General features: G+C 42.1%; 1 protein-coding gene across 2 annotated transcripts in view; it reads right to left on the bottom strand.

Annotated features, from left to right (window-relative positions):
• The window catches only part of Slain1 (SLAIN motif family member 1), a 55,284-nt gene that overhangs the window by 25,535 nt on the left and 1,839 nt on the right, over positions 1–27,910 (bottom strand). For both annotated transcript variants that reach the window (XM_055609927.1, XM_055609928.1), the window contains exon 3: positions 22,405–22,544. In XM_055609927.1, coding sequence (XP_055465902.1) covers positions 22,405–22,544 — 140 coding nt within the window. The remainder of the gene's footprint in view (positions 1–22,404; positions 22,545–27,910) is intronic.

Below are 27,910 nucleotides of genomic sequence, written 5' to 3'. Positions count from 1 at the left end.
GTGGGGCACAGCGAGCAGCACTCAGAACCAAGTTCAGACAGAGGAGAGTGTCCAAGAGAAGACATGAAGTGTAAAGGGCCCTTGGCACTGGAGGAGCCTTTGTGTGGCAGAATGCCATGCTAGCATGAGAAAACACCAGTGGAAATGAGGAGGCACAAGGGAGTAGTATCCAGCCTAGGGTGGATGTTTAGGTCGCGGCTGAGGGCATCCGTGAGAAGAGCTGGGCCTAAAGACAAGAGTGGGCTTGGACATTCATTCACACACTCCATACACTTACACAGTTGGATCCTGACTTTGACAGGTAGAAAACAAAGAACATGAGAGATACATGCTGAAACCAAAGACAACGCTGAGTGGAGCTGAGGTGGTCACAGGATAGGCATCTGTGTTAGTGCCCAGCACAGAGGTAGAATTCAGAAAAGGACCACAATAGAAATACAGAAAAGCATAACTAGCAGGTGCCGAATGAAGAGAAAACCGTAGACATGGATGAACTCACACGAGAAGAAAGATGAGGGGAAAGACAAGGGATTTAAGGGAAGAATAATTTAGATACCTGGAGTCAAGATGGTAGCCTATAATTCAAGAACTTGAGAGGCTGATCCAGAAGGATTATCATGAATTCCAGCCCATGCTGGGTTACAGAGTGAAAATGGAAAGAGGTAAAGAACAGATATATGGACAATCAGTCAAGGAACCTGAAAAAAAGTCACCCTGACAATGCAAGAGGCTTCAAGAAAAGACTGTGTAAGACAGAGACAAAGGAGAGAAGGGTAGATGTGGGAGCTACAGCAGCTGTGGGGATCTGCTGGAGGAGAACTGAGGAAAACTGAGCGCCACACAGACCCTCTTGAGTGTGATTACACAGAAAGATGGAGAAGCTAGTGCTAATACATCAAGCAGATGGGAGATGAAAAAAAAATCTTTAAAGAGAGTTTGAAGACAGAAGGAGAGATGTGGCTGGAGCCAGGAAGGGCTCAAGGATGAAGAGGAAAGGTTGGTGTTTAGGAGAAGGACATCAGTGTGTTCACAGAATGAGGAGAATGGGTTGGTTGGGAAGGGAAGGGAAGTATGCAAAAAAGGGAAGGCAAGTCTGCTGCCCAGAGGAAAGGCAGGGCAGCCTTGGAATGGGGCCTTGGAGACAAGGAAAGGAGCTCATAGGAGATGAATGTGGGTCATAAGGAACCTTTTATGTATAAATTAGAAAGCAATAAATATCGTGAAAGAGCAAAAAGGGTCCTGTGCAGCGATGGTCTGGAATTTATTTTTCTGTTCTGGGGATCAAATCAAGGGACCTGCACATGACAAGCAAGCATTCTATCACAAACTACACCCTTAACTCATCGTAACAGTCTGGAATGACTGCCATGGAAAATAAGAAAAACCGCTAACCACGGAAAAGTAAAGAAACTGTTTAGGACATTCGGTCCTAACACAGCTCTGGAGCAATAGTAATCTCAACATGTAAGCACAACAAAGCATCTGAAAATATTGTCAAGTCTATGCCTTATGGTTCTGTTCAGAATCTTTGTCTTCTGGGCTCAGGTGTATATGGCTGATATTTGGTGGACATATTGTTAATGGAGTTGTCAAAATTCATAAGAGAAATAAAGCAAACAGTAGTGACCACTGTGTTTTAGACAGCATGGGTTAAAAAAGAAGAGTCACACAGGGATCTAGAAGACAGTTCCATATCAGAGATGACAAGAAAAGGCCAATGGAGTGGCCAGTGATGGGGGCAGGGTTACTTTATTAAGCACACAGCCAGCTTAAAAATACTTTCATCTTTGCTGGCTCTGAGGTTGGAGTAATAACTACTTTAACACAGATGAGAACAGCCAAGGTAACATACCAATGAACAAGGCTATGTGAAACAGAAACTTTACATACACTAAAAGATGCATTTAGTAACATTTTCATGGGTTATGAAATATTCTTTTGATTTTCTTCAACCATTTGAAAATGTGAAAGGTGCTCTTTGTTCATGGGCCATATCTGCCAAAGCCAAGCAGCCAGTTTGCTAACACAACAGCTAGCACACTGACAGCTCTACAATATCCATTTTCAAAAACATGCACAGGGTAAGACATATTTCATATGTCAGATCCTCAGGGTAATGAGGGCTGACTCCAGCCTGAGAAGTAGGTAGGCCAACTGCAGATCTTCCTCTCACCCTCCATTCCTCCAAGTCCAATTCCCCAGCCTCATCCACAGCTCTGCAGCAGACCACCTACTGAGGCCTCCCCTTCCTCCTCACCCCCATTTCCAGTGGACTGCACAGAGCTTGTCCTCCTAACCTCCTTCCATGCCTTGTTGCTGCTTCATCCCAGCCCCTAATTCAACCAGGCACTCCCTGGGAACCTACAGGCTACTTCTGCAATAGAAGCAAGTAGACTGACTACAGATTTCATGCCTCTCTCCATCAATCCAAGTCCAATTCCCCAATCTCATCCCCAGCTCTGCTGTGCCTCTTCGTCACTCCCTGCCCTGTTCCCAGGGGTAACAAGCAAATCCTGGTGAAACATCCTGTTTCTCATGAGTTTGTGAAGTTCTGTACTGCTCTCAGTCCATCTCAGTCTCAGGTCCCTATACCCAAAACCAAATTTTACCTGTAATATGCAGTGCCCAAACCTATCAGGACCCCAGAAAAATTTCCTAAAGGTAACACACAGCCACCACACTCTCCTAAAGCACCAGAGAACAAACCAACAAACAAAACACCCAACAGAGACAAGACCAAACACCAGCACCTAGAATCTCAATCTTTCCAATCCCAGAGGCCTCCTGGATGCCATTGTGAAAACATAATCAATAAACAGCCAGGACAAGATATCTCCACTAGAGCCCAGCAGCTCTACCACAGCAGGCCCTTAATAGTCCAACGTAAGTGGAGCTCAAGTAAAAGACGTTAAAAATAGTTTACATGACTATGGTAGAGGTACTTCAAGAGGAAATGAATAAAACTGTTCATACCTGGAGGTGGAAATACCATCAATAAAGAAATCCCAAACTGTGGGAGTTTTGGAAATAAAAAAATTAAGAACTCAAACATGAACCAGAGAAGCAAGCTCTACTGACAGAAAATAGGAGAAAAAAAGAGAGACTCTCAGATATTTGAGCACACAATAAAAGAAATGGATACACTGGTCAAAAAAAAAAAAAGTGAAATCTAAAAACCTCCTGGCACAGACCATCTAGAAGAAATTGGGACTATGAAAAGACCAAATCTAAAATTATTAGGGATAGAGGAAGGAAAAAAAAGCCCAGCTCAAAGGCCCAGAAAATATTTTCAACAAAATTATAGAAGAAAATTTAATTAACCACCCCCCCCCCCAAAAAAGTAGATCCCTATCAAACTACAAGAAGCATACAGAACACCAAATAGACTGGACAAGAAAAGAAAGTCCCCTCAGTACATAATAATCAAAACCCTAAACATACAAAGACTATTAAGCCAGGTGTAGTGGCACACGCCTGTAATCCCAGCACTCAAGGAGGCAGAGGCACGCAGATCTCTGAGTTCAAGGCCAGCCTGCTCTACAGAGTCCAGGATAGCCAAGGTTACACAGAGAAACCCTGTCTCAAACAAGCAAACAGCTGCAAGAGAAAAAGACCAGTAACATTTAACAGCAGACATACTAGAATTACAGCTGACCTCTAAAAACAAAAGAGCCTGAGTAAATGTGCTAAAGAGTCTGAGAAACCAACGACAAATGGCAGCCCAGACTACTATATCCAACCAAATTTCCAATTACAATAGATGGAGAATATAAGACATTCCATGATAAAACCAAACTTAAGCAATATCTATTTGCAAATCCAACCCTACAGAAGGTGACAGAAGGTAAACGGCCAACCTAGAGAAGTTACCTACATCCAAGAGCGAACAGACAATAATCCCAGACAAGCAAAGTCACCAGAAGGGAAGCAAATACACACATACCCCCCCACCCCCCCCACACACACACACACATGTACACGCACACAGAGCAGTAATGACAAGAATCAACAATCACTGGTCACAGAAAACTCTCAACAGCAACAGTCTCAGTTCCCCAATAGGAAGAAAAAAAAATAGACTAAGAGATTGGATTCAAAAACAGGATCCATCTTGCTGCTGCACCCAAGAAAAAATTGGTAGCTTTCCTATATACAAACGACAAATGGTCTGAGATAAAAATTAGGAAATAATCACCCTTCAAAATAGCCTTAAGTAACATAAAATATCTTGGGGTATTTCAAACCAAGCAAGAAAAAGATTTGTATGGTAAAAACTTCAAGTCATTGAAGAAAGAATAAAGAAGATATCACAAGATGGAAAGATCTCTCATCCTTAAAGATCAATGGGATTAACATAATAAAAATGGCCAACTTAACAAAAGCAATCTACAGATTCAATGCAGTCCCCATCAAAATTCCAATACAATTCTTCACAGGTCTTGAAAAAACAATTCTCAACTTCATATGAAAATGTCAACAACAACAACAACAAAAAATCCTAGAAAAAAAAAAAAAGGAGGGAGGAATCCTGATAAATAACACACTGCCGGCAGATTCACCATCCCCAACCTCAGCTGTCTTACAAAGCTACGGTAACCGCAGTGTGGTGCTTGCACGAAAGCAGACACACTGATCTATGGAATAGACAGAAGTCCACACACCTATGGATGCCTGATTCTTGATAATGAGGCCAGAAATACACACTGGTAGAAGGATAGGACCTTCAACAAATGGTCAAATTGAATGGCTGCTTGTAGAACAGCAGTTATCAACCTTCCTACTGCTCTGTATGACCCCTTAATACAGTTCGTGTTGTGGTGGCCCCAAGCCATTCAGTGAAATTCTTTTCATTGCTACTTTACAAAAACTGCAATTTTGTTACTGTTATGAATTTTAAGGTAAATATTTTTTTGGAGACAGAAGTTTGCCGATAGGGTCCCAGCCCATAGGTTGAGAAACACTGATGTAGAAGAACCAAATAGATGCATATTGATCACTTTGAACGAAACACAACTCCAAATGGATCAAAGATGTCAACATAAAATCACACACAGTGAACCTGATAGACAAGAAAGCAGGGAATAGCCTTGAATTCATTGGCACAGGAAAAGGCTTTCTAAACAGAACAGGGTTAGCATAGGCACTAAAATCAACAATTTTTGAATGGGAACTCACAAAACTGAGAAGCTTCTGTAATGCAAAGGACAGCATCATTCAGACAAAGCAGCAGCCTACGGAGTGGGAAAAGATGTTTACCAACTACATATGTGATAGAGGGATGATATCCAAAACATACAAAGAACTCAGGAAACTAGGTATCAAGAAAACAAATGACCAAGGAGTACAGATCCAAACAGAGACTTCGCAATTCAAGAAACTCAAATGGCCGAGACATACTTAAATGTTTGACATCCTTAGCCATCGGGGAAATGCAAATCCAAACTTACACCTGTCCAAATAGCTAAGCTCACCAAACAAGTGACGGCTCATGCTGGTGAGGATGTGGAGTAAGAGTTCACTCATACGTTGCTGGTGAAAGTGCAAACTCATGACCACTACGGAAACCAGTATGGCAGTTCCTCAGGAAGATAGCAATTAATCTACCTTAAGATCCAGCTATATCACTCTTGGGCATATACACAAAGAATGCTTCATCTTACCAGAGACACTTGCTTGACCAGGTTCACTGTTGCTCTATTAATAATTGCCGGAAACTGGAAAGGGCCTAGATATACCAAACAGAAGAATGATGAATGAATGAATGAATGAATGAATGAATGAATGAGTGAATGAATGAAGAAAAGATGCTACATTTACACAATGAAGTATCACACTGCTGTTTTTAAAAAATGACATCATAAAAAGTATAGGAATATAGAAATAGAAAATTCATCCTGAGTGAGGTATCGCACTCAGTGGGTATACCAGAGTGAGGTATACCAGAAAGATAAATATGGTATGTCTCCACTTATGTGTGGATATTAGCTGTGAAACCAATGATTATCAAGCTACAATCCATAAAACTACAGAGGGTAGGCGCAGAGGAAAGGACTAGAGGGAGATCTTGTTAGGAACGGGAAATAGGATAGATAGATATGGATGGCAGTGGGGAGTGGGAAAGAAGAGAGTGTGAAGGGAATATAGAGAAAGACAGCTAACAGTAAGGGGTACTTGAAGGGGGGCATGGAAACCTAATACAGTAGAAGCCTCATGTGTTGGCCTCTCTTGTGTCGACCTGACACAATCTTCTCAATGAAGGAAGCCTCAGTTGAGATGATACCTCAAGTAAAATTTGGCTACAGGTAAGCCTGTAGGGCATTTTCTTAATTACTGAGTCATGGGGAAGGGCCAGTCTATTGCAGGCGGTGCCATCCCTGGGCTGGTGGTCCTGGAGTCTGAGCAGGCTGAGCAAGCCAGGAGAAGCAAGCCAGGAAGCAGCGCCCCTCCATGGCTTCCGCATCAGCTCCTGCCTCCAGGTTCCTGTCCTGGCTTCCTCCAGTGGTGGACTACGATGCGTAAGTGTAAGGCAAATAAACTCTTTCCTCTACAACTTGCTTTTGTTTCATCACAGCAAGAGAAACCCAAGCTAAGACACTACCTTAAATACAAACATATATAAAGCGATCTAGTGAAAACTGGGGAGACACAGACACTGCCTTAAGTATAAACATATGAAGGCAACCTAAGAGTAGGCAACCTAAGAGTAATCGCCAAAACAATGGGGGAGACAGAGTCCCAGCTAGCCATCTCTTGTCACCAAATGAAGCTTCCAGTACCAGGACTACCTCTAATTGAGTTGTCGGCCAAAGGGGCCCCACAGGAATCCCCAAACAACCCGGGCCGTTGACAAGACCATAACAGGTTGATCTCCACCAACCTCCAGCAGCCCATTGTTGAATACAACACCCACAGAACTCACTGAACATGGGGATATGGAGCTGATACCTACATAGTACCTTCACCCCTATATTCTAGCCTCTCTGATATGAGAAAGTACTCTGCAAGTTATCAAAAGAAAAACGTAAACACCAAGGCAGGCATAAACCATTTATCTGCAGTGGTATCCCATCTGCAAAATGTGCTAGGGAAACACTGGCTCAGAGCTTGAAGTAATCAACCAATAGCTGATTTGACTTAAGGCCTACTCCACAAGATGGAACCCGGAGACTAGATAGCCCAGGGACCTAGGGTAAAACCAAATAATACTGGTCTGAAAACAAGAAAAACACCCTGATAAAATGATTCCTAAGGATACTCTGCTATCCTCAAATCAGTGCATGCTCAGCTGTCATCAGAGGAGCTTCACCTTGCAAAAGATGGGAACAAACGCAGAGACCCACAGCCAGGCATGACATGAAGACCTGGAACGCTCAGCCCTAAAGGGGTGTCTCCATCAAATCCCTCTCCTGAGAGCTCAGGGGACTGCATGGAAGGAGGAGGAGGAAAGGGTGGAAAATCCAGAGGGCACAGAGGATACCAAGAAAAAAGGCCCTCTGAATCAACATGAGCAAAGCTCATAAGAACTCAAAGACTGAAGCAGAAAGCACAGGGCCTGCATGGTCTACGCTAGATCCTCCGTACTTATAACATGGCTTCCAGTTTAGTCTTCTCATGGGATTTCTAAGTGTGAGAATGAGTGGGTCTCTGATTCTCGTGCCTTCTCTTAGGCTCTTTTCTTTGTGCTGTTTTTGTCTTGCCTAACTTCAAGGTGATAGCTTTGGGGTTCTCTATTTTGTTATATTTTTTTAATGAATGAATGATTACACAACCACTAGAACAAAGCAACAACTGAACTGTCACTTATATTTGCTGGGAGGAGAGAAATCCGTTTTCTCCAGTAGACACACTGGACCACTCCAGGGCAGGCCTCATGTTCAGGAATAGATGACCAACATATAATAGAATGCACAGTTTTTTGTGTGCTTTCATTTGGTTACAGTTTGGCGAGTTTTTCTTTTTCTTTCTTTTTTTTTTTTTTGAGTAGTGTTTTTTGTTTGTATTGTTTTTTTGTTTGTTTGTTTGTTTATTTTTTCTTTTTCTCCATGGTTTGGCAGGATGGGGGGAAATTTTGTATTGGGTTTTTTTTGTTTTGTTTTGTTTTGCTTTTTTACTTAAAGTTGGGTGGGTATGGAGAGGAAGAGGATCTGAAAGGACTTGGGGTGAAAAGAGTATTATCTAAATATATTAAAAATTTTAAATTATTTTAAACAATAAAAATATAATAAAAACAGAAGAAAAAAAAAACAATGAGGAGCGATCAAAACGAAACACATGTGCTGTGATTCAGAGGCTCCATATACAGCCCAGGATCTTCTCAAACTCATGATATAGCCCAAACTGGCCGTGAATTCAAATCCTCCCGCTCCATCCTCCACATGCTGAGACTGTGGACAGAGCACCACATGCAGCTAGGATGTAGTCACAATCTCCCCTAACAAATCGTGATAAAAGTCAACAAGAGACTAAGAGGACACAGGACTCAGAATCTCAGCTCCATCCTGCCATGGGCCAGTTTCTAGACTTAAACAAATTATACAATAGCCTCAAGCTAGTGTGTTCTTGTTTGGAAGAAAAAAAAAAAAAAAAAGCAAGTCTGTGGGAAGGTGGCAAGGCCGCGGCGCACAGTCTGGAGGTGGGAAGGTGGCAAGGCCGCGGCGCACAGTCTGGAGGTGGGAAGGTGGCAAGGCCGCGGCGCACAGTCTGGAGGTGCACCACGCCTATGATAATCACAGTCCGGTGCATTTCATGAATGGAAAGTCCCTGAGGGTTGTAACGAACAGTCTCCATTCTGAGGAAAGTGTCGTGAGAACTAGGTGAAGCAAAGACTATCTCTAGGAATTCTTCCCTTTCCCTGCTTTTTTTGAGTTAAACCTAGAGCCTTCCTGAAATGATAGGCATACTTTCTACTTTACCCAGACAATTTCAGAGGTGGCTTGGCTTCCTTCGATGTTCAGACCTTGGAAACTATGTGCTGAACTGCTTGTGAACCTCCAGCAGTTCATGCAGTCAGCGTGTACTGGCTCAAAGCCCCCCTCAGGAAAGTGCGATGGTCTGAATAAGAATGGCCACCACAGGCTCACGTATTTGATGCTTAATCATCAGGGAAGGGCACTATGTGGGGAGGACTTAGGGATATGGCCTTGTCGGGAGGAAATGTGTCACTGCGGATGGCCTTTGAGGTTTCTAAAGTCCAGGGTCCCTCCTCCTGCTGCCTGTGGACCCAGATGCAGCGCTCAGCTACTTCTCCAGCACCATGCCTGCATGCGGCCATGCCCCCACCATGATGACGATGCAATGAACCAAAACTGTAAGCAAGCTTCAGTTAAATTCTTTCTTTTATAAAAGTTGCCACGGTCATGGTGTCTCTTCACAGCAATAAAACAATGACTAAGACAGAAACTCATGCTCCAAATGCCATATTTTAGTGAAAGCTTTAAATACAATTTTATGGTTTCCTCAAACCTATAGGGTCCAATGGTGACTCAAACATCTTGACTCAAACAATTTTGTTCACTGTTGCAATCCTGGAAGGAAAAGGAAAGCAAGGCGTGGGTTATATACTTTCGGTCCTTCTGTTTTATTCTTTCTGCAATGAGAAGTTGGGCCTCCACCTAAGCCAACCAGAGGAGACTAACCACACAGCCTTTCCTACCAATGTGAGCCTAGTTTAAGAATGGTGAAGGCACAAGAGGCATTATTAGCAGCTCTTAATACTTAGAGATTATAATCTTTTTAAAAATAATGTTTACTCTGCCACCAACTGCCAGAACATATTTATTCAGATCATAGCATTTTGTTCTTTAACCATAAACCACTGGGACAGCAAGTCTTTCATCTCTATACACATCCCCTCCAGTACAAAGGCTCTTAGCGATCATGTTGTTTCTCTACAAGCCTTCCCAAATGCTCACAGACATACTCAAATATCTGGACAACAAAAGAATTTAAAACCAAGGTGAGAGGTGTATTTTCTCAGTTCATTCTTGTAAATTGACTACACTGAAGCAAAAACTAGCTTCAATGTGTCGGCTCCATGGAGCTGATTCCTGTGTAAGAAGCCCCCTGGAGGGGCAGCATCTGGCCTGCGGCTTATCTGATCCACTCCTTTCGGGGTAAACCTGAGCAGCCTCAGTCTCGTCTTTGCAGCACTCCAGGACCTGATAAACATATGGGGAGCAGGGAGATGTAGAAAGTCCTTCTCCTCTCTGAGGCAGATGTCCGTAATGCGCTCTCCCTGACACACACAGGAGGAAAGAGGACCCAAGTGTAAATCGTAACCCAAAGGACTAGTAAGGGGTAAAGAACCCATCTCAGCTTTCCGTAAACAGAGCTGTCAATCATTCTACCTCGGCCTCTGAACCTTCAAAGTATCACTAGAAACACCAAGGGTTAACTTTTAAGTTCTTATTCATTTGCTCTATGATGATATATCTAATTATTTAAAATCACTGTAATATGTATGCATGAAGATTTATGAACCCATGACATTGTAAAGATTCTGTATTCATACTGTGACAAAAAATATGATTTGCATACATAGGAGTTTATTTGCCTATACAACTAATATCTAGAGTTATAATTTTTTGCAATACTAAGATTAAGCTTTATACATATTTGAGATGAAAGTAACAATGAGCTCATAAAATACTGATTTAGTGTATGCTACAAAATTCCATCAAGTCAAATAAATTTAAGGCATATTATTTAATAGCAGAACTTAACATTTCACAGAGATCATCAATATTTATAGTTATTTTTAACATGAAATTTAACAGGTCAAATGTTTCCTGGGTCCTAACAGTTAATATAGCGGAATGGTTGTAGTTTCTAGTCATCATGGTTAAAAGATGAGATCTTTTCTATTTCTCAGGCCTAAGCATCCTCCTGGCCACAGCATAATACTTTTCTCTCAGTGGCATGTCTGCTCACTGGATCCTTCTGGAGAATGTCGGCACACGGAACGCTGGTCTGAAGTAAAGCTAACACCAAGGTCAGAAAGAGGCAGTCCCCAGCACTGTCCACCTGTCCCCTTAACCATGGCTCAAAACTGAAGACAGGACTCCAGATTTAGACATCCAGCTCAGACCCAGTGCTTTCCAAGGCAGGAGTGACCCTCATTTCACAAGTCATCAGAATTTCCTACAATTGACAGGAGAGATACAAATCTAATTTAAGTAGAAATTATACTTCAAATGGGCATTTTAAAATGTCCTTTGAGGAAGCTGTGTATCACTTCGACCTTTCTGCTATAGTTTAAAAATAAGGGCAGAGGGGAGGGGGCATGGAACACATGAAGGGTTTCTCTGGAAAGCAACAATTTAATCCAAAACCAGGGGGGAAGAAGGATCTAACATCTTGTCGCTGGGCAGTGGACACTCAGGCACTACCAGAACGTAAGCCACGCAGCCAACTGGCTGACTAGCTTCCAGTCTCCATCAGCAACAGCTAGACAAATGAAGACACTACACCGTCTACGCCTCAAAGAATAGTGGGCAAAAAATCTGACCACTAAAAAGAATGGAGCCCTTCCATTCCCAGAGGAAGGTTAGCTCAGATAACCTCTCTAAGATGGTTTACGGTGTAATGAGAAAGCCAAGCCCAGCCAACCACAGGAAAGCACTGGAAAGGTCCCCAACAAAAGAGAGAAGAATCCCAACAGACCTTCGTTCCCAGTGTCTCCTGGGCTAACGCGCTATTCCTCCAGTCAGGCATATCCCAGGCTTTCTATTCCAGGGGCCTGGGAACCATTCATCTCAAGAGATGACAGAAAGTGAGTCCGTAAACTAAGAGGTTCCATCGAGGGAAAAACTTTTAACAGGGTCGTCTAAACTAACCTACTCATTGATTTAAAAAAAAAAAAAAATCTGTACACAAAATAGTGAAATACACTGGAAGAGTCAAAACAGAGTCAGTCTCTTCCCTTTTCTCACCTACAACCCTTCTTAGGAGTTTTGTTTGGGGCCATAATAGAATTAACCTATAAATATAAGTTGAAGTGATAACCTCCTGGTAAAGAACATTGCCAGACTGGCAGCCACTCAATGCCTCATTTGATTTTATTTTCCCTTAAAAAAAGAAAGAAAAAATATGTTGTGTCTAACTTCTAACACAATTCAGACAATACCCTGTAGTTTTCCTGATCAGTTATGGCCCTCATTTGCTTCAAACTCCTAAGAGCTTCCCAACAATCTTAGGAACTGTTAACCGCCCCGGAAGCCCTATAGGAACCACCAGTTTTATTAAAGCCACTTAGTGCAGGACTTGTCCCTCTTGTTTCCTCCATCACACCAACCACAACCACTGCACCCTGCCGACGAAGCTCACACTGCACATCTGGGCCGCACAGTGAGGCCTTTCTCTGTGCTGTTCAGATACCCAGGACTGTCTTCCACCCTGACCTGGGCCCCTGCAGTCAGCTGCTGAAGGCCCCACTGATTCTCACATCTCTCTGGCAAGTCATACCTTGAGGAAAGTAGTCCCTGCTATCCCTGAGGTTAGTGCCTGTTCTGTAAAAATAAAGTTTAATTACATTCATTTCAGTGACCAGGGTATCGGTCACTGATACCAGGGTATCGGAGGGGGCACACACACCACAGTGCACATATGGAGGTCAGAAGAAAACGTACAGGAACTGGCTCTCTCTCCCCCACCTGAGTCCATTGATGAAACTAATTCATCATCAGGCACCTTTACCACCTGCACTGTCCCATTGGCCCTCTTCAGGCTTGTGCTAAGGAAGAAGAAGAAATAGAACAAGAGCTGTTACCTGCACCATCTGCTTTGTGAATGAGTTTGGCAAATCCAAAGGCCGGGCACTGAGTGAGCTACCAACACCACTCAGCACCATGCCTGCGGCAGCTAGTAATTAAATTCTAAGCACCTCCAATCAAGCTCTACCATTTCCCAAAAAGAAAAACCTAGAAGCTCTCAGGTGGAATTATACATTTCAGAAACACCAAGAAGCAGGCAAGAGTCTCATGGTTTTATAATCAAATTTAACCAGCCAAAACAGTATGAGAGCAGTAAAAGTAATCTAGGGGACATAGACATAGATACCATTAGTGCAGCACAAGATCAGTATACATAAGGCCTAGGCTCAACTACCATTGCATGCACTCCCACACACACACAAATACACCCACACATACACAAAGATGCATGCACACACACACACACACACACACACACACACACCAGACACACACACTGCTTTAGGGGAACTTTAAGTAATAAAATACAAGAGCAAATAAATTCACTGCAACAACCACTTTGTACTATCATGAGTTACTGCTTTTTTAACAAATACCTTTCTAGCCTTGGTGGAAATGAAAAACAAAATAAACACCATATAGGCACACATATAATTTGGCAAAAGAAAGAGAGTTTGCGTAAGGATATTTGGCAAACATATTCAAGTTACTGGATATAATGGATTGAAATGGCAAACCAAATAAAAGCCCAGGCCTGAGGTATTTGTAACTTACTACACTAAATCATCACCCAAACTGACATACAAGCATGGAGGCTATTTTGAACATAACAGCAAAGCAAGCACGTGACGGAACCCCACAGCTGTGGCAATGTGTCTTCAATTTCCAGCGCACAGAAATATGCAAATGCCAGGAGACCCTTCTCTGCACAAAACACTTAGCATGATTCCAAATTATTTTTCCAGCAAGAAAGAGAATCTTTTTGGGAAGCTTACCTAAATTGAACTCGCTTTGCTAAGTTTTAAATTGGTGTTCCAAATGTGACAGAGCACCTCAAGAGTTGAAACACGAGCTGACAGGGATAGCATCTTGGGCCATGTAAGGAGACACTGGACAGGCTCCAGGAGACAGATAGGTGATAAGCCTCTAATGGCTCCGTTCAATCTGTGTGGCTTTTACAAATGAGAAGGCCACCTTTAGATCACTGGGTCACATCAAAGGCTCTTCTTGTCTGACTAAACTCAGGATTAACACAGCATCATAACACCAGAGAAGGCAAGGAGGCAAGCATCACACAAAGACATTTAAAAAAAAAACAAAATCAAGAGCCCGTGTCTGTTCATACGACCCTGAGGGAAAAGAGACATGGCCACAGCAAAACATGACTGTGAGGGTTGCCCCGTCGGTGAAAACGACACTCACTCTCCTCAAATGTGACCTGTCCTGATTCAGCTGGACATCCGAGCTCCTTATGTCAGATAAGCTTTTATTAACTGGACCCAAATTAAGCGAGCCACATATTGGGCACTTCAAATTACTTAGATAAGCTTTTTGATCATTATTTGGTCAACATCCCAGCCTCCTGACATGGGTTTACTTCTACATTGTCATTATTCCAACTCAGGCTATCGAGGGAGTTGATCCTACCTAGCAAAGTTCTATGTGGTTTTGCTATTTGCATTTCAAAAGGGCAGAGGACTAAAGATGAGCCTTTCAAGCAGAGTAGCCCTTATCTGGAATGAATGAGACCTGAATTTTTCTTTTAATTCATGAAAGATCTCAGTGATAGGAAGGACCCACATCTAAACACAAAAATCATTTGTTTTGTGCATACTTTGTATATAACAGACTAAAGCTCAGATGCAGCATTTTGAAGAATTTTGTGCATTAAATAAAATCCATAGCATGAAAATTTCTACTTGTAACACTTTGTTGGCTTTCACCCAATTTTGGAGCATTTTATAACCAGATTTTCAGTTCAGGGATGCCCAGCTTGTACCCACAGTTCTAAGAACCAGAAGAGAACAAAACAGACTGAGGAAGGGTTTTTGAATTTTCTATTTTTAAATAAACTACCCTTCGAAAACATTTTTAGGTGATGATCCCTAACTCAAACAAGCATCTTCGTCCATGTGTAGGATAAACAGATTCCCCTCCCAAGAGAAAATGACACTTATCCTCTATGAAGAGGAAGTAGCCACACAAAGAGGAATCCCGTGCGGTAGGTTCCAGTCCTGAAAAAATGAAGAGCTGCACAGTAGAAATGTCTATGTTTACATCACTTCAGAGCTTTCACAGTTAATTCGGTGTTGCTGATCTCTTCCTACTAGAGCCATGACGTCATTCAGTGTTCCTCCTCCACGTGAGACACTGGGAACTCTCACTCAGGGTTGAGTAAGGCTGAAGCCCTGAGCCTAGTACTAGTTAAAATTCCTTCTGCCATACTCATTCAGTAATTAGCATGCAACGCCTACGGTGCCATGGCAACTACTCTCATAAGTGAGGGGGCTACAGCAGCGAACAAAACAGACTTAAGCCCCAGCCACAGAGCTAACATTTGGTGAGCACTGCCACACGACTCGCAGGCTTTCATCTTGATTAGTAGGATGTCACTGACAATACCAAATGTTCAACGAAAACTGGTTCTTTTGTGCACTTAAGAAAACTAAATGCATCCAATCAGTCAGTTATGAAAGCGAACACTCAACACTTAAAGCATGCTAAAGCTGTATTAGGCATTGGTAATTCAAGAGAAAATTGAGGTGCAGATCCTCAGAAAAGACATACATTTAAGAATGAACAAAACGGGGCTCCTGTGAATAGAGAACAAATACTCCTCAGCCAAGCTTCAGACCAGGGAATCAAGTACAGAATTTTCCCTAGGGCTGTACAATGAGATCAGTGCTCAGAAAAATAAAAACCACCCCAGGCTTTATTAACTAATAGAATAGAGATTTGGAGACACTAGGAAAAGGTAGCAATTGTTTTACTTTCAACATTATTTCAATGAAATACTCAACACAGTGATAGTATTCTTGCTATCTCCTTAAAAATATATATCTCATAAAACACTCTTCCTTTCTCTCGTTTTCTTCAAAAGTGCTAGATTTTCAGTTTATTCTCACAGCTTCAAGGCACAGCTTGGAAACTTCCCATACGCTCACAAAGTTTGCCATGTTTCATGATCTTGAGCCATCAAGTGGAGGGTGTACTGGAGGAACATGATGCCTGCCATCCTTCAAGAAGCTGGAATCTGAATGAACCCTGTCACTGTAAACCCGAGGAGAACCCTGAAGGAAAGGCAGCCATATGTGCCTACAGACACCACACAGGAGCCTGCGGGCTCAGCATGGATGGCGGACCCTGGAGGTCAGTTCAAGGGCAGCTTGGTTATGTTGTGAATTCCAGGTCAACCTGGGCCACACTGAGAGAGCAGGTCTCAAAAAGAAAAAGTGCCAAGGAAGTGGAAAGAGACCATGACAAAGCCTTCTGGAGGTACGCCCTGTGGTGGCTGACTCCTTCACAGGAGAGCTACCTGGTCAGCACACTTACTCTGCAGGGACCAGGAGCTTAGGGCAGAGGAGGACATACACACAGAGAAGGGAAAGGCAGGAAAGGCCTGCACACCAGATACCCTCAGGGGCCGCAGGGCCATGCCTCCTCCACATGTTCTGACAGACTTCACTAGTTTTCTTTTCAAAACCACCAAGGTCAAGAACTAGAAACCAACTATGTGAAATGTCTGCTCTCTGGTGGGCATCCCCTTGTGTACAGATAACAGGAAAAGAAAGTCAATACAAGCTTTTTGCCTGCTTGTTTTGTGATGGACATGATACAATTGCCTTTGGAAGCCATACTAGTCTGAAAGAAAGCACTCAGTGACACCTGTCATTTGAAACGGCTGACTGACCAAGAGAGAAAACCCACATGAAAAGTAAATGCTGCCTTAGAGCTACTAAAACTTCTAAAATAGAGCGGTCACATGATTCTAGTGTTTGCACTGTAAGAAACGTTTCAGCTAAAATGTAATTTCTCATCTCTACCATCACTGACACAAAGAAAGTGCTTTGATTAGAAGCCAGTGATTTTTCAAGAGGAAGGACTATGCAGACATCCCTATGTTCTTACAAAAACCATGTCCAGGGCAAAAAAAGTAAAGCTTTGACCCACAGGGAAGACTGAGAGAGCGCCTGACTAAGAACAGTGGTTCTCAACCTGTGGACCATGACTCCTTGGCGGTGTCAAATGAACCTTTCACAAGAATTGCCTGAAACCATAGGAAAAAAAAGATATTGACAGTATGATTCATAACCAGCAACATCACAGTAATGAGGTAGCAACGACATGGTTTACGGTCACCACAGCATGAGGAACTGGATTACAGGGCCACAGCATTAGGAAGGTTGAGAACCACTGGACGAGAGACTGATAGCATCTTAAAGAGCACAGAAAGATTAGGTGGCCCACACTTATGGACACCTGATTTTTGACAAAGATGCCAAATCCATTCAATGGAAAAAAAAGATAGCATCTTTAACAAATGGTGCTGGTCTAACTGGAAGTCTACATGTAGAAAAATGCAAATAGATCCATACTTATCACCCTGCACAAAACTAAAGTCCAAGTGGATCAAAGACCTCAATATAAAACCAGACACACTAAACCACTTAGAAGAAAAAGTGAGGAATACCCTTGAACTCATTGGCACAGGAGACAACTTCCTATTGAAGAACACCAACAGCACAGGCTCTAAGAGCAACAATCAATAAATGGGACCTCATGAAACTGTCCTCAGAACAAAATGACAGCCTACAGATTGGGAAAGGATCTTCACCAACCCTATATCTGACAGAGGGCTAATATCCAGTATATCTAAAGAACTAAAGAGGTTAAACAGCAATTAAAAAATGGGGTACAGAGCTAAACAGAGAATTCTCTGCAGAGGAATATCGAATGGCAGAGAAACACTTAAAGAAATGCTCAACCTCATTAACCATCAGGGAAATGCAAATCAAAACGATCCTAAGATTTCACCTTACACCCATCAGAATGGCTAAGATCAAAAACTCAAGAGACAACACATGCTGGAGAGGTTGTGGAGAAAGAGGAACCCTCCTCCACTGCTGGTGGGAATGTAAACTTGTACAACCACTCTGGAAGGCAATCTGGCACTTTCTCAGACAACTAGGAATAGTGCTTCCTCAAGATCCAGCTATACCACTCCTAGGCATATATCCAAAAGATTCTCAAGTACACAATAAGGACATTTGCTCAACCATGTTTGTAGCAGCCTTATTTGTAATAGCCAGAAGCTGGAAACAGCCCAGATACCCCTCAGTGGAGGAATGGATGCACAAATTGTGGTATATCTACACAATAGACTATTACTCAGCAATAAAAACAAGGAAATCATGAAATTTGCAGGTAAATGGTGGGATCTGGAAAAGATCATCCTGAGTGAGCTATCCCAGAAGCAGAAAGATGCACACGGTATATACTCACTCATATAGACATATAATATAGGATAAACCTACTAAAATCTGTATACCTAAAGAAACTAATCAAGAGGGAGGACTCTTGCTAAAATGCTCAATTCCTATCCAGAAAGGTAAAGAGGCTGGACATCAGAAGAAGGAGAAAAGAAGGAACAAGTCAGGAGCCTGACACAGAGGACCTCTGAAAGGCTCTGCCCTGCAGACTATCAATGTAGATTCTAAGACTTATGGGCAACCTTTGGGCAGAGTGCAGGGAATCTTAGGAAAGAAGTGGCAAAGAGTAAGATCTGGAGAGGACAGGAACTCCACAAGGAGAGCAACAGAACCAAAAAATCTGAGCACAGGGGTCTTTCCTGAGACTGATATTCCAACCAAGGACTATGCATGGAGATAACCTAAGACCCCTGCACAGATGTAGCCCATGGCAGTTCAGTATCCAACTGGGTTCCACTGTAATAGGAACAGGGACTATGTCTGACATGAACTGATTGACCTGAGGGGGAAGCAGCGTTTATTTAATTATCTCCCCCTGAGGGGGAAGCAGCGTTACCAGGCCACAGAAGATGACAATGAAGTCACTCCTGATGAGACCTAATTGACTAGGATCAGAAGGAAGGAAAAGAAGTCCTCCCCTACCAGTGGACTTGGGAAAGGGCATGCATGCAGAGGGTGGAGGAAGGGAGGGATTGGGACGGGAGGAGGGAGAGAACCACGGTGGGGGGATACAAAGTGAATAAAGTGTAATTAATAAAGAAAAAAAAAGATTAGGTGGCTGAGTTGGACTTCAGAACTCTGGTTCTGAACCCATGATGAGGGAAATCATTAAGATCCTGGAAGGGGCTGGAGTTGCTGCTGCAGGGTGAGCAGCAGGGAGCAAGTTCTGTAGTGAACTACAGAGGGAAACGCTCACACCCTCCAGTTCCCCCTCGAACTTCAACAAGGACAGGTGTAATACATGATAAATTCAAACACAAGCTTACTAAGTACCAAATACAAAAGGTGACACCTTACGGAAGGGAAAGGGAGAAGCCACCGTGAGACCTGACACGCGGAAGTTCTTAAAAACATGTCAACAACTTGGAAGGAGAGGTTTGTAAATGCCCAAGAAAAAGGAAAATCATATTATAAAGCAAAAGGAATACACAGGAATTCTGGACATCAGTCAAGGGAAATTGAACACCCAGCCACAAAGAACAGAAAAAACAGGATGGGGCAAGGAGCTTTTAAAACTTACAAGGCAATGTTTGTTTCCATGTAAAAAGTGACTGTGAATGAGCACCACAAAAATATTAAAGAATAAATTCAAAATGCCTCAAACACAGGACAATATTCTAAAACACCCATGTTATCTGAAGTAAAAAGCGAGAAAGAGGCCCAGTGATTGCTGTAGCAGTCCAGGGGCCCTGACCAAATGTGCCTTCTATGTTCCCTAGGGAACACTATCAACTTCCCGGTACTGCCCAACACTTGGGAAGATAAGACAACATAATTCTCAAAATTCATCTCCTGCCTCCTTTCTTGCCTTCCCTCATCCCAAATAGCAAGTAGAGAAGGCATTCCAATAAAAGAGTGGCGTCTGGAAGAGGGGCCTGAGAAGCCACTGAGGAGAGGCCAAAAGCACAGAACAAAGCAGAGGAGACCCACCATGACAGCATGAAGGCAGCAGAGACCTGGTGGTAAAAAGAACTGAGCAGAATTCATGGCGAGGAACAAGGCACCAAACACCCTGTCCCGAGGGTCTACCCAGGGAGCCTGGAATAAACTAATGACTAAGAAAATCAGCTAAGCATCTTTGTGCAGCAAACTAAAAGACAGAGTGGAATGCAAAATACTGCAATGCCTAGATACAAGTAGTCCTACCATGAAAATATTCATGCATTCCGTAATTCATAAAAAAAATGGAAAGCCATGCTGAGAAAAGGCATAAGGAGTGGGGTTGAAAGATTAAATCTCACAATGCAGTATCAAAAGCCCATGAGAGAGTGAGAAAGAGAGATACACACAGAGACAGAGAGAGATACTATAGTTACAGAAGAGGTCATGAATTTGAGGAGTAGGGGACATAGGAGTTGGAGAGAAAGAAGCAGCAGCAGTAGAAATAATGGAAATACGGTGATAGATGTATGGAATTCTCAAAACAATTTTTTAAATGATAATGTAACTCAATAGCCATCTAACAAATGAAATTTTAAAAGACATAAACAGAAAAACAGCATCTGTTACATAATGCATCTGAGAAATAAAGTACGAGACAATCAGCTATTTTTTTTTCTGAAATTCCTCATTTGATTGATATTTTTCAAGCTAAACTGATTTTATAAAGTGTATGTTCTCTTAAAAACGAGCATCCAACAAACAAGCTCTCCTTTGCAGAATGAAAGGGGTAGGAACCGAGGCAGCAACAAAGGAGCTCTATGTGTCCAGCCACCATCCAACCAGATCTGCTGCCCGAATCAGCAGGTTATCTCAGAAAGGAGTTACAGATCTCTGAATCGAAAGCATTTAAGCATTTAGTCTCACAGCAAAAGTTTGCAGATTAATATACAAATTTAGTCAGGCACTGATTTGTGGTTTTGAAAAATTAGTTTTCTACCTAAAATATTTTCTGTAAAATTCAAATAAACTAAAGCACAAATAAAACCATATCATTTCACTGTATGTCCTCATGACTTCACATCTGCCAGTAAAAGCAAAATTAGATGATCAGACATTTGATCAAAAATATTAATCAGATTTATATTAAACTTACTAAAAGCTTCTTCTTTCTCAAAAATCAACCCTGTAATTTAACTTGTGTCCCAACCAGCAGAAGCAGGACTGTGGCCATGGTGGGCCACATCCAAACGCCATTTGTCTCTTTTGTATCTATTAGCTAAGAACATTTTTACACTGGAGGGGAAATTCAAATCTGTGTCCATAAAAGAGGTGTCACTGAAACACACCTTTGTTAACGTAATCTTACATCTGGAGCCACTTTGGGGGGATGAACGGTTGCCTAGTCAAAACAGAGTGTGTAGCCTGACAACTATCCACGACATGACCCTTTGTAGATGAATGTTTACTGACTACTGAGCTTAAAGTATTGTAATTCTTAAATCTCATGTGTGGTGTGTTTCAAACCACATTCCTCCATCAAATGCATCCTCTGTCTTAGCAATCCTCTAAATTACTCAGCTTCACCCTTCTCTCCTCTACAGGCTACATGAAGTACTGACTGTAAGAGAACTATGAGACAAGGAAACGCCACCCATGCCTGTCTTCTGCTCAGGGACCTCCTAACCATCCATTATCCTTGAAGAGCTGGAGAGGCGGTGTCCGACCTTCAGTGAGCACTGCTCCTGACCTCACCAGTGCAGATCCCCTCCTCCCATCCCTCACACACAGACGGTGGGACCTGGGCTGAAGTTCAAATAGGAGTTGAGATGCAGGGGGTGCATGAGCAGAGAGGATGCTCCCAAAGAGTGGGAAGACACTGCTGAGAGGTCAAAGAGCAAGGCAACAGGCCAAACAATCACAGCCAGGAGCTACTGAAGACATAGGAAAGGGAAGGAGCTACGAACCACTCATGCCTTTAGCTGTTCTCCCACAACACGCTCTGTGTATGTGTGTGTGTTTCTGTCTCTGTCTTTCTCTCTCTCTCTCTTTCTGTCTGTGTGTGTGTGTGTGTGTGTGTGTGTGTGTGTGTGTGTGTGTGTACATACTCATAGTTCTACTCCTGCTGGTCTCTATCAGTTAACTACTGGAACATACAGTACTAGGATTAGTTCCTCGTTTATGGAGGTTGGGACTTCCTGTTACACATCCAACTAAAGAGGGAAGAAGCACAACAAAGCAGACCTTAGTACTTAGATCTCAACAGACTCCAGTTTTTACGTAGAATCGAGCCACAGACCCTAATTACCAATTTAGAAAAGTGAAGACAGATCCATTTCTCTTACTGATGTCTTTTTGAAACAGAAAAAAAAAAAAGATACACTCCATTATTATAAACTAAAACTCTGCCTAAAAGTAGTCTCAAAACCCAATTAAACCTACACTGAGGAATTCCTGTGTACAAGACAGGACAGGGGGGATTGCATGCAACAGCACCTGCACCTCAGGGTAGGAGTTTTTTAGCTGAAGTCTACTCCCAAACCAGAAACACAAGCTGAGAGGGCAGCACGGGGATTGGAGGAGGAGAACGCACACATTCACAGTACCTTGCTCCAGTCTGAAGCGCAGGGAACGTCTGGCTGCTTCCATCTCAGGAGTGGGATTATCTAGGACATGTCTACACCACTGTAAAGGATTCTGGGACTTCTCTGATGAGGTGAATGTCTTCGAGGAGCCAACGTATAACCTTAAAAAGAGAGAAATCTACATTATAGGTATGATATGGATGACAGAAAGTGCCTCTCTTCTGCAGGAAAACAGCATGTACTGAACAAACAGTTCCCATAGAAACAGAATCACATTTGATTGCTTCAAAGTACCGAGAGTCATTTTTAACAGGCAAATATCCCCAAATAGAATAGGTCACTTTCCAAAGCCTGCTGAGAACTACTTCAAAGACACACCTACACCCCCCCCCCCGCCCCATGCCTTTAGCTGTGTTTGAGAGCGGCTTCTGCTAACAGAACTGGTATCTTATGATATCACTCAGCTTGTCTAGAAATTAATGCCATTGCTCTTCTGCAACAGAATCCTTCCAAGTTACTGTGACTCTAATGAGCATCTTAGTCTTGAAACATCAGACTTCATCCGTTACATGCTTGCTATCATACACACAACTGCCACCTGTCAGAGTGACACCAGTGACCCACAGAGGCAGAGGATGCATTCTACCTTGGCAACTCACTCTAATAGCTTTGAGGCTGGCAAACAATTTCCATGAAGGACTAGCTCCTTATGCTCTTTGGCTTTGAGGCACAATCTCTGTTACAAGTACTCAACTCGGCTCTTGCAGCCCACAAGCTCCACAGTCAGAATTTAACTGGAAAACTGTGACTTCATTCCTGCAAACTTTAATCCCAGCACTGGGCAAGCAGAAGAAAGCAAATCTGTGTGATCTTTGTAGTCAGTTCCAGAATGCCAGAGCTACACAGTGAGACCCTGTCTCAAATACACACAGACACACAAACACACAATGATTTTCACATTGACTGTTGATATTCCATCACTTAAAAGTGTAAAAAAAAAAAAAAAAACCTATCTTTCCATCCATAAAAAAAAAAAAAAAAAAAAAAAAAAAAAACAGGCTTTTTCTTTTGCTGATTCCTGTTACAGATGAGGAATCTAAAATATCTCTCAAACTGATTTCATGATAACTGCACTACATAATATATTTGTGGGCCACAGTCCTGAATCTACTAAATATCCACTGATCCTCTTTCATATTCCCTGCTGCTCCCCCTGCCCTCCTAGGACACAGGTGGGGAATATTCCCCCCCACCATCATTTGCCCATTGCCTCCTGCTGTGCCCAGTCCCAGGTGCTTCTCTCTAGTCCAAGCAAAGTTTACACTGGCCCCTTGTTCTCACTCTTTGGGGCTTGCAGACACTAATTCCTTGAGCACACGGCCGTTTTCTGAGTTAGTAGTTTCAGGGTAATTTCAAGGACTCTGAATGTCTAACAAGTTCCCAGGCAATGATGATATCTCTGGTGTCAAGAACACATTTAAGAAACTCTGGGCTAAAGCCATCCTGGAAATTCCACTGTCCTACTTAGCTGAGAGCCTACTTCATACCCAAGCCTCAGATACAATCCATGCCAATCCAAACCAATCCAGGAATACAAATGGCATGTGTGTGATGTTTATAGAAAAGTAACTTAAATGGAGACATAGAGAAAGGTTGAGCAAGAAAATTTTTAAATTAAAAAAAAAAAAAAACCCTCAAGCTAGGAAGGTTGACTACTGAACTATACCAAACATCTAAACCAAACAGCAATGTTTTACACACTTCACACAAGAGAGATGACACATGAGGACAGTGTTCCACCAATTCTAAAGCCAGACATGGACACTACAAGGAGGGGTAAAAATCTCTAATGACCACTCTCACTCAGAAACAGATGCAGTCTAAATATTTTAGCAAGTTAAATCACACATGGAGACTCTTCATCATTACCATATGGAGTTTATTCCAGAAATGAAAGCTTTGTTTAACATTAAAACATCAGTGTAACTTACTATATTAACTAAAATGGAAAAAAAAATTTCATGTCATCTCAATAGACAAAGAAAAAAAGCATTTGACAGCCATTTAAAAAAAAGATCCCAGTAAAACTGGAAGCAGAGGAAAAATCCTGAACGCCACCAGGGACCTATTTAAAGATGCTACAGCATCCTAATGGTAAGAGATGAACACTTCCCACAGAACAAAAGGGTAACACTGGGCTCATTATTTCCAGTCAATGCTCCACAGACATTCTACCACTGCAATCAGGCGAAGGATATTTGGACCAAAAAAAAAAAAAAGTAAACCTCTCTTTACCTACAGATCACAGATACATAGGTTTCACAGAGGACATTATCTATTTAAAACTAGTGAATGAAGCAGGAGAGTTTGCAGGATGCTGGTTAGTGGAGTTAGTCATGCATCTGTACACATCAGCAACAAAATACAGACTTTCATACTTGCCCTTTTCCATTTACAACAGCATTTTCAAAACCGCCAAACCGGTGTACAAATCTAACAAAATGTGTACACAAAAGAGTTACACAATAGAAACTACAGAACCATTCTGAGAGAATTAAAGACATAAATTAATGGAGAGATACACCAGGTTCAAAGACTAAATACTGTTAAGGTGTGTGTAGGTTGTCCTTAAGCTTATCTTTATAATTAATGAAATTCCTATAAAACCCTTGCAGTGTGTGTGTGTGTACATAGAAACTGATTCTAAAATTCACATGGAAAAGGGAAGATCCTTCAATAGCCAACAACTGTTAAAAGGCAACAAAGCTGGAGAGTTCTCACTAACTGATGAGACAGGACCAAGCAACAGTAATGAAGTCAGCTTAGAGTGGCATGCAGGAAAATAGAGCAACAGAAAAAATACAGTCCCCAAATGGAACCAGCCAGAGAACACTGAAGCAAAGTTAATAAAGGTGGCCTTCTGAACAAATGCAGGGATGTTAAGCATACTCATACCCAAAATGTGTGACCTCGGCTTCGTACAGTATCCAAAATTAACTTTAAAAAAGAAGTCAAACTAGAAACTGAAAACAAAAATTGCTATAAACCACAGGTGAAAATCTTCACCCAAAGTTGGCAAACATCTTTGCACTATAACTTCCAAGACTGAAATCATGCATGATTCGGAAGAATGAGGAACCAGTGGGCCTCACCACAAATAAAACCTTTTCCCTTGGAAAACACTGCTAAGGGATTAAGATGAAACCACGTGTTTGGAGAAGATATTTACAAACCATGTGCCTGACGCGAAAGTCTAACGTAGGCTGCACATACACGCTCCAGCTATTTCTTAATGTGCATAAGAAATAAGTGAGGCATGCTGCAAGCCTCACCTTGGCATCCAAAGGAAGGCACACCGTTGTGGCATTCCAGGTGCGGCCATGAAAAGTTTGCAGGGATACAGGCACTTGGAGTGAATCTCCCCGAAAGTAAACAGCAGGTGGTTTAAATTTTTTTTTTTTAAAGTAAATCCGGTTGGCTATTTTTTCATCAAAATATGCTTAATACAAAAATAATGCTTAAAATGTTAAAACAAAAAAAATGCAAATCTGTAAATCAGGTGACCTCAAAAACTTTAAGTGCATTCAACTAAGATTAATGACCCCTCTTTGTTTTTCCACCTGGGGTCTCCCTCCTTTTTAAGGACTCCACAAATAGTGTGCCATATGTCCATAGAAACACTTTTAAAGCAAGGAAGAGTCACTTATTATTTATCAACATATTTGATGAGTAAAGTTGAACTTCCTTTGAGATTTGCTCCAAACCACATTAAAGGCTAATATGCTGACCCCACTGAACAGCTCTTTTTGATACTTATTTCAATGTTCTTTCGATGTTTTAAGTAACAAAACAGAGTTAGAAACCTAGACAACAATATCTTAAGGGTTGGATAACTGTGGTAAAGGACCATTCAAAAGAAGAAAATATAAAAACTGTGTTTGGCATACACTTACTATTATTAACCAGATAAACAGCAATACCACAATAAATTTGAGAGTCCATCATGGTGGGACATGCCTGTAATTCCAGCACTCAGAAAGCTAAAGGAGTAAGACATAGACTTCAGGGCTGGCCTGGGCTACAGTGGGAGAGACCTTATCTCAAGAAAAACAAAATAGTAATAATAATAGTAGCCGTAGATTTTTAAATATGCCATAATTTAAAGGGATTGCTCCCCTGTATTTCTAATAAAATTATAAACAAATTTCATCCTGCTGTTTATATGCATCATCATTAAAAAAAACCAAAAACTCAAATTATTTGAAATTGGTATAAGGATTTACAGACATTAGCGCAACATAAAAGCTACTGCAAACCATTTCCAATACTATATTCAGGCTGAACTATATTTAGGCTTTACCCCACCCCCCAAAAAAACTAATTTAGAAAGAACGGCTTAAAGTTGCAGGAAGTGTTGAGCTGTTAAAGAGTTGCACAACATAAGTTATTTGCACAGGTTCGAAAATCAAAGTCCAAGGCAGATGATAGATGTGTCCACAAAAGGTCTACTATAGATCTATGTTATTTTTAATTCTCAAATCAAAGCAACTGACAAAGTTCACGGTTAGTTGCCGTGTAGAGTGTAAATGAAAAGGGAACACTGTAGCTCCCAGTACCAAATCGGTTAGATTCTCCAACTCCCATTTCCCTCCTATGCAATCATTAGCAAGAGCACAAAATGAGAAAAACCTGGTTTTTCTCAAATAAAAACACCAGAGAAAAAGGATGCAACTCTTCACCTTGCCACTGTTACCCAGACAGGAGCGTTGCTCAACTCCCCAGCAAGGACCCACGCTCCACTCTTTCCAACCACTCTAGCAAACCCCAGCAGATAACACTCAAAACAAGTGCTCCACAGGCAAGAGCAGGAAAACACATAACAAGTGCTCTAGCTACCTGTCTCCTCCAAAAAGTACTCATTCCTGGGCACACACAGCCAACCAGATTTCCATTGAATAAATGCTTCCGGTCTCCACCACCCTCATACTCAACCTTAAAAGTTTCTAGATTAACCTACTGGGCTACTGTTGCTTCATTGAAACACCAGGATCCACAGCAACTTGGAGAGGAAGGAATTTATGGAGCTTACGCGTCCACATCACAGTTCATCATCAAAGGAAGCCAGGACAGGAGCACAGACAAGGCAGGAAGCTGGAGGCAGGAGCTGTTACAAGGGCCATGGAGGGGTGCTGCTTACTGGCTTGGTCCCTGTAAGCCAGGACCTCCACAATGGGCTAGGCCCTGCCCAATCAATCACTAAGAAAATGCTCTACAGGCTTGCCTCCAGCCTGATCTTATGTTGGCATTGTTAATGGAAGGTCCCTCCTCTCTGATGACTTTAGCCTGTGTCGAGTTGGCATTAAAACTAGCCAGCACAAGCACTTTTCTTCCATCTGGATTCATTCGTAAGATTAATGAAAATTCCTTCTAACTGCGAATTAAAAAGAAGAAGAAGGAGAAGGAGAAGAAGGAGAAGAAGGAGAAGGAGAAGAAGGAGAAGAAGGAGAAGAAGGAGAAGAAGGAGAAG

Source organism: Psammomys obesus, unplaced genomic scaffold (assembly GCF_907164565.1).
Source record: "Psammomys obesus unplaced genomic scaffold, mPsaObe1.curated_primary_1811, whole genome shotgun sequence".
Lineage (NCBI taxonomy): Eukaryota > Metazoa > Chordata > Mammalia > Rodentia > Muridae > Psammomys > Psammomys obesus.
The sequence above is the reverse complement of the archived record's forward strand: the minus strand, read 5'-3'. Positions and strand labels throughout refer to the sequence as shown.